Here is an 8994-nt window from a genome sequence, read left to right on the forward strand (position 1 = left end):
ACTCACAAGTGGCCCAGCCGAGAGTGAGTTACAAGTGTTGTCCCAAATACATGCTGATCAAACTTTTACAGTCCAGCATGTATTCTGTAGGTGCCAAAAATTTAACAGAAAATCTATTTGAAACGGTTTTAGGAAGAGTTTAAAATTTTCACATTGACTATTTTTTGTATCCTTGCACCTAGAAACCCATGTGCCTTTGTTAGTCTTAGTCCAGCTGTACAGAATTCAGAACGAGCAAAATCAAAATGTAATTAATACATTTTTCAGAACCTCTTAAAATGCCCTAGAATAGCTTTTTTTAATACATACAAATGTCACACACGGCTTTAAAGTCTAGTATATCTGGTCTTTCCAGGGACAAACACTATTCTCATTTCCTGTTAGAAAACTGAGATTCTGCCATTTCTGCAAAGATCTCATTTCTAGAGCCCCTAGATACTGGACTTTAAACCTGTCATTAGTGCACATCTGAAAACTGCCCACGGCGGACTTTGGGCCAATACAGTTTTGGGGGTAAATTCCACATTGCAGGGGAAATGAAATGTTTTTGTGGCAGGTTGGTTTTAAGAAATGGCATCTGTCTGAAGCTGTTCAGGGAGTTGGAATGTTAGAGTAAATCCAGGGAGGGCCAAAGTGGTGACCAGAGGGCGGGTGAGGTGGACACAGATGCATGATAAATGCAGCTTGTCACATGACTCAGCAATTTATCACACATATGCGATGTCTACATGATCTGGATATTTCGAAATGTTTGCTGCGACAATGGAAGAGAATGAGAATTTGCATTTTAATTATAAACGCAGTCCTGTCTCTTTCTGCTATCTTCCCGGTGTTGTTCCCAGTGAACTGAATGGTGAAACTTGCATTGTTAACGGCAGCAGGATTGGGCCCTTGTATTCTCTTTATTTCCTGTTCTGCTGTGGTTCTCTCACAACACACTGCTGTGTTCGTCCCCAGCACACATCCTAAAATGGTGCTTTTTCTATCATTGGCCGCAGCCATTAAAGGAATCAATTCCTTGCCAGTCGGGGATTCTGGAATCCCCACACAAAGTTAATGGGTGAATGGAAAGGAGGTTGGGCCTGCATTATGAAAGAGATTGAAGAGAGTTTTAATCACCAGAAACTGAAAAGATCCCATTCTTCCATGGCAATCTCACACTGAAATATCGCAATGGCGAGAATTGGAGCATCACAGTTGGGCGTATCTGATATAATAATATTTACCATTTATAAATCAATTTACATCCCCAAAGATTTTTATGAACGTTAGCTAAGTACAATGTCCCTGACCCCTCTGAGATAGGTCATTATTATTATCTTCATTTTAGAAGTGGGGAAACTTAGGCACAGTAACTTCAAGACAGCACAATAAGTCAGCAGCAAAGGTATGATTAGAGCTGGAAAGCATGTGGCTCTGGTCTTGTACATGAATACGACACCGTGCGGCCTGCTGTAATGTGCTACTCTTCCCAAATAGGCTACAAGTCCCTGCCTTCAGTGGCTATTGGATGTCAATTTGCTTTGGGCTAGCTAACCCAGCATGCATGTTCCAGCTAAGCAGACTGCATCTTTGCCCCTCTCTGAAAGAATGTGCTGTTCCTTCAAAGAACCTAAAACCCTTCCTCTGGATTTCTGGGGCACTGGCTTAATTCCTTTCAGGGATACCTGGCTGTCCTTCCACAGCTGCCTTGTAAGGTGTCTGAATGTCAAACTGTTATTATTTCTATACCTGACTGAGAGAGTAACAGGGACCTGGAGGTTTTTTAGGAGGGTGTATAATTACCCGATCAGTATTATGTTACCCTGTTCATAACTTAATAACCATTTTAATACAGATGGCACACACAGGGATAATTTCCTGGGGTAGCAGAGCAGTATATTACAGAGACTGTGTGTCTGAGGGAATCTTCTTTAGCCAAGGTACATTCTACCAGCTAATTCTACCTGCTGTTTTCAAGATGATTTGGGATAATTTCATATCATTTGCAAAATATTTAAAGCTATTTATATAGGATGCCAATTTCAGAAATATATGCTGTCTGGGTTATTAGACTTATTTTGATAAATCTCCCACGGACAGCACAAGACAAAAAACACTGTAGTGTTTCCCCAGTGGTTATTTTTCCTGATGTTGGTGTGAACATACAGGGTTTTTCAACATCCTAGCTATGCCTAAGTGTAAATATACAGGCATATGCGTGTATGAATGCACTAGATACTACCATGCTGGTCAGTGTGCATGTGTCTTTAAGGTATGTGTATATATACTTCATGTAGTGTGTGTATTTTCTAGTGTGTGTGTGTATGTATGTATATATATATATGTATAATAATATATATATATATTATTCTATTGGGGTAGTATTTGTATCCGAGTGCGTAAATGTGTATGTTTTTGTAAGTGCCTGACTATATGTGTTACAATATTTCTAACAGTGTGGCATATGTGTGTGCAAGTATGTACAGTCTTGAGTATGTTTGTATCTTTGTGTTATTGTACCTGGGCCGGTGTGATATTTGTATGTGCATGCATAAGCGTCTACCTGTGTGTTGCCAATGTGTGGCAATGTATGCTGCAGGTGAATGTGCATGTGTGTACACATGCATGTGTGTGTTGTTCATACACATTTAAATGCATCACAACATCTTGCAGCATTCCCCATTTTGTCACCTGGCATATATCCTTTTTGCCACCAAAGAAAGGATTCTTTCCCTAAGGGTTGTGGAGGGGTGAGTGGTTTGTTTTACATTCATCCCGCTGCAATCAAAACTTCTGCAAGGGGCTGTGATCTGTGCAGGTTTGAAACAGCAGCTAGACGCCTCATGGAGCTCTTCCCTGCCTTCAGAAGAGGCGTCCTTGCTGGTTTAGCAGCTGCCCCGGGGGGTGGGGTGAAGGAGCCTCGCATTTGGGAAGCTAAGTCTGTTTGTTTAAGATAAACAAACATTTGGTGGTTTAATGGCTCAGGAGTGCGGGCTGTGATTGTCTTTAGATATGGGCGCTTTTAATCTCACAGTCTTAATTACTGAAAGCACTGGCATCCACTGACACGAGGGAAGGAGCGTTAGAGAAGCAGGACAGAAGGAAGCAAGTCTCCTGGCAGGTGCCTACCCTCGCACTCCCAGCCCTGCCATGCACAGCCTGGCAACACCCCGCGGCGCGTACTTTCCCCCAGTCATTTCACCCATCTCCCTGCCCAGCCGGTCCCCTCCGAGGGCCGCCCGCGCGCGCTGTCTCCAAGCAGGTTTCCCACACCCGCAGGCCCCAGGAGAGGAAAGCCCCGGGCACGGATGGGGCGCGCTGCCTGCAGTGACGCCGGGCCTGGGGGAGCGGCAGGCTCGGTGTTGGAGGGCTGGGAACTCCAGGGCTGCAGAGGAGGCGGGCGCCTTAGAGGGGGAAATGCTAGCGCCCCCCGGGCCGGGCAACCCGCAGGCTAAAGGAATTGGCTGGCTGCCTGCTGGGAGAGCTTTATGGGGGCCATAAAAGGGAAGTGGCGTGGGGGGAGGGGAGCTGTGGGAAAGGTGGGTCGGGCTGGGCGCAGGGGAGGGGGCCGGACACGGAGGGACTGGCCCGGGGCAGCGAGCGCATGGCCGGGCCCTGGGCAGGGCGCTGGGTGCCAGGCCGAGGGGCGCCCTTACCTGTTGATGGAGGAGACGCTGGGCACCGTGTCGTTGTCGCAGATGCCCTCGGCCAGGAGCCGGTCCCGGATCTCCCAGGCGAACATGGTCGGGTTTTGTCTCTTGTACTCGGCGATTTTATCCACTACTTTGGGGGTCGCCACTTTGGGCTTGGAGCCGCCGATCACCCCGGGCTTGATGCTGCCCGTCTCGTAATACCTGCGCCAAAGCAGAGCGCGGTCAGTGCCCGGGGCCTGCTCCCCGCCCGAGCTCACCCATACCTGGCCACCGGCCGCCATGCGATGTCCTCCCCACTGCCAGCCACCCCGCACCGCCCCCGAGCCCCGCAAATCTAGCTGCCCTTGCAGCCCAGCGGAGCCTCCCCAGCCTGGGGCCTGGGGGCGCACGGCTTCGGGGAGCCATTGCCTGCCTCCTGGGCTGCCTGGCGCGGGGACAGTGGCGGTGGGGCTGTGCCCTTAGGCAGCGGGGTGGGGGTGGGGGGCTCGGGGGCAGCGAAGGTGGGGCTGTGCCCTTAGGCAGCGGGGTGTGTGTGTGTGTGGGGGGGGCTTTCTCCACCGAACGCCAGGCCCAGCCAGCGACAGGGAAACAAAACGGAAACCGTCCGCCGGATAAAATCCAGGGGACTGGGGGCCGGTGAGGGGCCAGGGGAGACAGCCGAATGAACCCCCTTTAGCGGATGTTTTCTCCTCCTTCCCTGGCCCCCATTCTCACCCCAGCCCCCATCTTTTCTCTCCCCCGCTGGAACAGCCTGGCCGCGCCGCAGGAGGCAGAGAGCGGTTTGCTTGGCCTGGGTGCGCGGCTGGGATTTCGGGGTTCCTGGCCCTCTCGGCTCATCTCTGGCCCTGGCACCCCCACGTCCCCGCCTGGCCATTAGCTCGGCACGCTTTGGACACTGCTTTTGCAAAGGGCAGGTTGGAGGATAGCCGGGAGGTTCAGACACAGACAGCCTGTTTCCTCAACCCCAAGGCCGGGCTGAGGTAGGTTCCCCCACCCGATCTGCCTCCCGGGAGATTTCACACCAAATTTGGTTGCGACCGTTTTTTAAGGCTGCTCGGCAGAGTAGGGGTGGGGTGGGGATTTTTTCCCTTTTCTTTCGTACTCACAAAATGTCCCTGCTTCAGGTTGTTTTCCAGGCAAAGGGGAGGAAGAGGTGGCTATTGCGGGGGAGGGGTTGTCCTGCAAATGGCACTTCTCCCCTTTCGGGCTGCGTGACAACCCGGGGGCGCAGAGGCGGACCCCGGGGGGACGGGATAGGAGGCTGTTTGGAGGGGAGGGGTGCACACGCTGCTCGCCCGTGCCTTACCTGCCCAAGATCTTGCTGACACAACCGTGGCTGACCCGCAGCTGCCTGGAGATGTCACAGGGTCGCACTCCCTGGTGAGCCAGCTCGACTATCCTTTGTCTCACCACGTCAGGTAGGGGCCTGCCATTCACAAACACCCCCCCGAGCTGGTTCACTCCCCCATGCCCTGCTGGGGAGAGAGAATAAAAAACACAACAACCCACGCACCCCAGAAACAGACCGTTAGTCGGGGACAGTTAGCGACCCGCGGGTAAAATCTCCAGTGACTAGCTATGAATGGAGGCGATGGAGGGGGCGAGGGTTTGGGGAAGGACAAGAAGGAAGGACGGAAGAAAGAAAGAAAGAAAGAAAGAAAGAAAGAAAGAAAGAAAGAAGAGAAAACCTAACCCAGAGGAGTGAATTTCTAACGAATGTCTCTTTCCTCCCTTCACACACCCAGATACTCTCCAGCGGCAATTGTGCCCCTTTATTCCCAGGATCTCTGAAACGGCCTGATGGAACAGCAGCATTTCAGGGGTATTATTCTAGGGACGAGCACGGGAACAATCCCAATCCCCAGGCTCGTGCCTGCTCCAGGAGTTGGGAAGAGATTTTCTCCCGAACTCCTGAGTTTCGCTTCTAGCGGCTCCAGGCAGAGCCCTTTCGGATTTTCCCCGTCTTTCTGCGGCTGCTCCTTCCCCCTCTCACTTCATTCCCGTGCCATGATTTTCCATCACATTCCCTGCTGCATTTAGTTCTGCGCCTCTCACCCCGGAGAACTGTTACCTGGTCTAGCTCGTTTTCACCATTTATTTTCGGAAAGAAAGAAAGAAAGAAAGAAAGAAAGAAAGATACCTGTCTTTGTGTCCCGCAAACGGTTACAGTTTATATAAACAAAACCTCTCTCTCTCATAAGATTTCGATCTTTTAGGGGGGGGGAAATCCGCCAGAAAAACAACAACCTCGCCTTGATTTTTTTAAACAGGGATTCTGTTCAAGGGAAAATAAAAATTCCCCATTCAACCCCCTTCAGACAAAACCCCAGCTCTGTCTTCCATGGGGCGCCTGGGTTGCCTTTTTTCAAGTAATAATTCGGATGAATACGGCAAGGATGGGCTTTGCACCTGCTAAATAAATGTTGTCAGGCAGGAAGGCTGCCAGGAATGAGGAAATATCTTCATTCGGATATTAGCAAAATATGAGCTGTGTTTGTGACGCTTGCACCTAAGTGTGTGCGCCAGAGCTATACTACAAACGCGCATTCGTAGATATGTATGTGCCCATAAATATTTACAGAAGGTATATCTTCATTTGCCATGATCCCTAGGTATCCGTATCGATAGAACTGTGCAGTGTGTGTATACTGAGTTTAGAGTCTTCCTTTCACACAGCGCTAACCTGCTGCAGCTTCTCCTGGAAAGAGATCTTCAGCTGGTTTTGCAGGTTGCTGAAAAATGATCTGTTTATATTTTTGCTGATTTTTTTTCTCTCCTGCTTTTGACACTGACTTATTGGCTCTGAACTTAGTGGGAACTCTCATTTGCCCTACGATCGATCCAAGTCCTTCTTCACAAATAGAGTTTTTTCCTCTCTCACAACCCGCCCCCCCATTAACACCTAAGAAACACCCTCCAAACTGCCTTGCACATAATCCCAGGATGGTTTCTTTAGACCGTTCTTTTTGGCCAGATTAGTTATTTTTTTAAAACCTCTTTGTGAAAAAAAGGCTTGGGATTATTGGGTGGTGGTAGTGGACATTTCTTCCTGCCCTCTACCTCCTCCCACCCCCCGGTATCATTTGGGTCTTTCTTGAATGGTGCGTGTGTGTTTTTTCTTCATTTGTCCAGACCACCTTTTGCACATGTTGCCTCTAAAGTTACAAGCCAGCAGTTTCTTCAGCACCTCACTGATAAATAATTCAAGGCACCTTTGATAACTCGCATTACAGAATATTAAAAGGCATCAGATGCAAAAAAGATTAAAAAATTAATAATTCAAATTATTGCACCCAGTGTTTCTTCCCCCCCCCCCCCCGGCTTGTTTTAATTTAGATCGGTCCCTTTCAAACCTTATTACACACACTCTCTCTCTCTTTCTCTCTCTTTATATATATATATATAAAGAAAGAGACACACATCTGTCCCTTTGAACAGAACACATACTATAGTCTGTATACATGTGTGAGCGCGTGAGGAAATCGGCGCTCATGTGTATTATAATTGCCTGCTAATATATATATTATATAAACGGCCCAAACTGAATCATGCTTTTTTTCAAAATTCGGCAGCAAAAATAAAACGTTCCCAAATCTCACTGGGTTTTCTTTAAATCATCCGCTGTGTTGTGAAATATTTCTATCGATTAAATATATTTTCCAAATTAAATTAAATGCAAAGGTATTGCAATCAATTAAAAAAGAAAGCCGCCGGGGTGCAAACAAAATATTTCCAAACGCTGGGAGTATTTTCAGTGAATATACTTGGGAAACAATATTTGTTCCCTAACAAAATCGCTCAGAAATCAGCAATTTTGAAAAAGAAATAAAGCTGCAGCCAACCCTTTTCTTGGGCTTTATATTTCTGCTCGTTTTCTTCTTGCAAATCATTTTTTTAAACCCCCAAATATTGTAGAGTGTATCCTTTAAATAATGGGTTATTTTTATACAGCTGCCAGGGCAGCGTCTTGAAAAGTTTCGCCGTGGAAAGTTACAAATTGTTCTTAATTATTCATTTCCTGACTCAGTATGGTCTCTATCTCAGATTTTTATTTTTCTTCCTGTCTTTTTAAATCCCTGAATTATTTTTCCTGCCTGCGGTTAGCTCAAATGAATTGCAATTTCATTATTACAATAATTGTCATGGGTTGTTTTTTCCTTTCCCCACTCCTTCGATTGAAACGAGATTCTAGTCTGAAAACATACCAGGAATCCACTTTCTTGTATGTCAATAATGCATTTAAAATGCACCCCAGGGATCTTGGAAATAAATAAATTTAAAAGAAAAAGAAAAAAGGAGGACTGTGACTTCTTAATAACCCTCGAAAATGCCAGATTTCCCAACAACATAATTGTCCTCTTTCTTCCACTAATTCATCCTTAAAACAAACAATCACCTTCCCAGTCATTTAAAAATGACATTTACCCCCTCTTCGGTTTAAAGAACAAAAAATTACAGGGAGGGCTGTGGTTCCACACATATATATGTATTTAAAATTTAAAAAATTAAGCTTTGACCCACGTTGCAGATTAAAATATAAACGATCAAAAATACAATTGGACACACGCGTCGGAATCAACTACTCCCCCTCGGAGGCACAATTTGCAAAGTGGATTTGGAGCAAGACCTGATTTTGTTGTTGTTGTTCCCTTTCACACACACACACACTCATTCCCTCCAGTAAGTTTGGGGGTTTTCCAGGCTCGGGGATCCCCCTTGGTGGGGCTGTTAGCCCCGAAGGAGCTAGGGAGCAGCTGTGGCCGGTGGTGGCAAAGCAAGGCAGGGGGTTCGGAGCCCACCTTGGCTGGCGGAGGCGGCAGACGGCTGGGAGGATGGCCTGGACAGAGGGTCAGGTGAGGAAGAAGGGTTGGGGAAGGAGGCATGGAGGGATGCAGCGGAAGGAGCTGGGCTCCGGTACTCACGGTGCATTGCCGAGAAGGGGTCTGCCTTGCAGTGCATATCCATGGGGAGGCAAAGGAAGGGGAAGAAGTCGGCTGAAGCCGCCGTGTCGCCTCTAAAACTCAACTTCAAGACTTAGGGGAGAAAACAAAACAAAAAAAAACAGCCAGCAGGGCGAGGGGAGGCGGGGGGCTGGCGCTCGGCCCTGCCCGAGGAGCGGAGAACTTTCCGGGGGCCGTGGACTGGGAGCTGGCTCGAGCTGGGGCAGAGCAAGCGGAGCCCGGTGGTTCTGGTCAGCGGCGTCCCAGCGGGCAGCGAGAGGCAGCGGCCGGGGGGCAGGTGGATGTCATGGCTGGAGCGCTCGGGTCAGATCATCCCTGGCAGCCGGGTCAGCGAGGGGCTGGAGGCTAGAGCGCGTCGGAAGCAAGGTGAGGATGATGACGGTGGTGAAGCAGCAGCA

General features: G+C 48.5%; 1 protein-coding gene across 3 annotated transcripts in view; it reads right to left on the reverse strand.

Moving 5' to 3' along the window:
• PAX2 (paired box 2) overlaps nucleotides 1-8600 on the reverse strand; it is a 97854-nt gene extending 89254 nt beyond the window's left edge. For 2 of the 3 annotated variants that reach the window (XM_039482395.1, XM_039482394.1), the window contains exons 1-3: nucleotides 8558-8600; nucleotides 4942-5107; nucleotides 3639-3836 (exon numbers count right to left, since the gene is read on the reverse strand). In XM_039482395.1, coding sequence (XP_039338329.1) covers nucleotides 3639-3836; nucleotides 4942-5107; nucleotides 8558-8600 — 407 coding nt within the window. Of the gene's footprint in view, nucleotides 1-3638; nucleotides 3837-4941; nucleotides 5111-8557 lie in introns of all 3 variants that reach the window. The other variant, XM_039482393.1, reaches the window with a different exon arrangement.
• Between the last annotated feature and the right edge of the window lie 394 nt (nucleotides 8601-8994).

Source organism: Mauremys reevesii, linkage group 7, assembly GCF_016161935.1.
Source record: "Mauremys reevesii isolate NIE-2019 linkage group 7, ASM1616193v1, whole genome shotgun sequence".
Taxonomy (NCBI): Eukaryota; Metazoa; Chordata; order Testudines; family Geoemydidae; genus Mauremys; species Mauremys reevesii.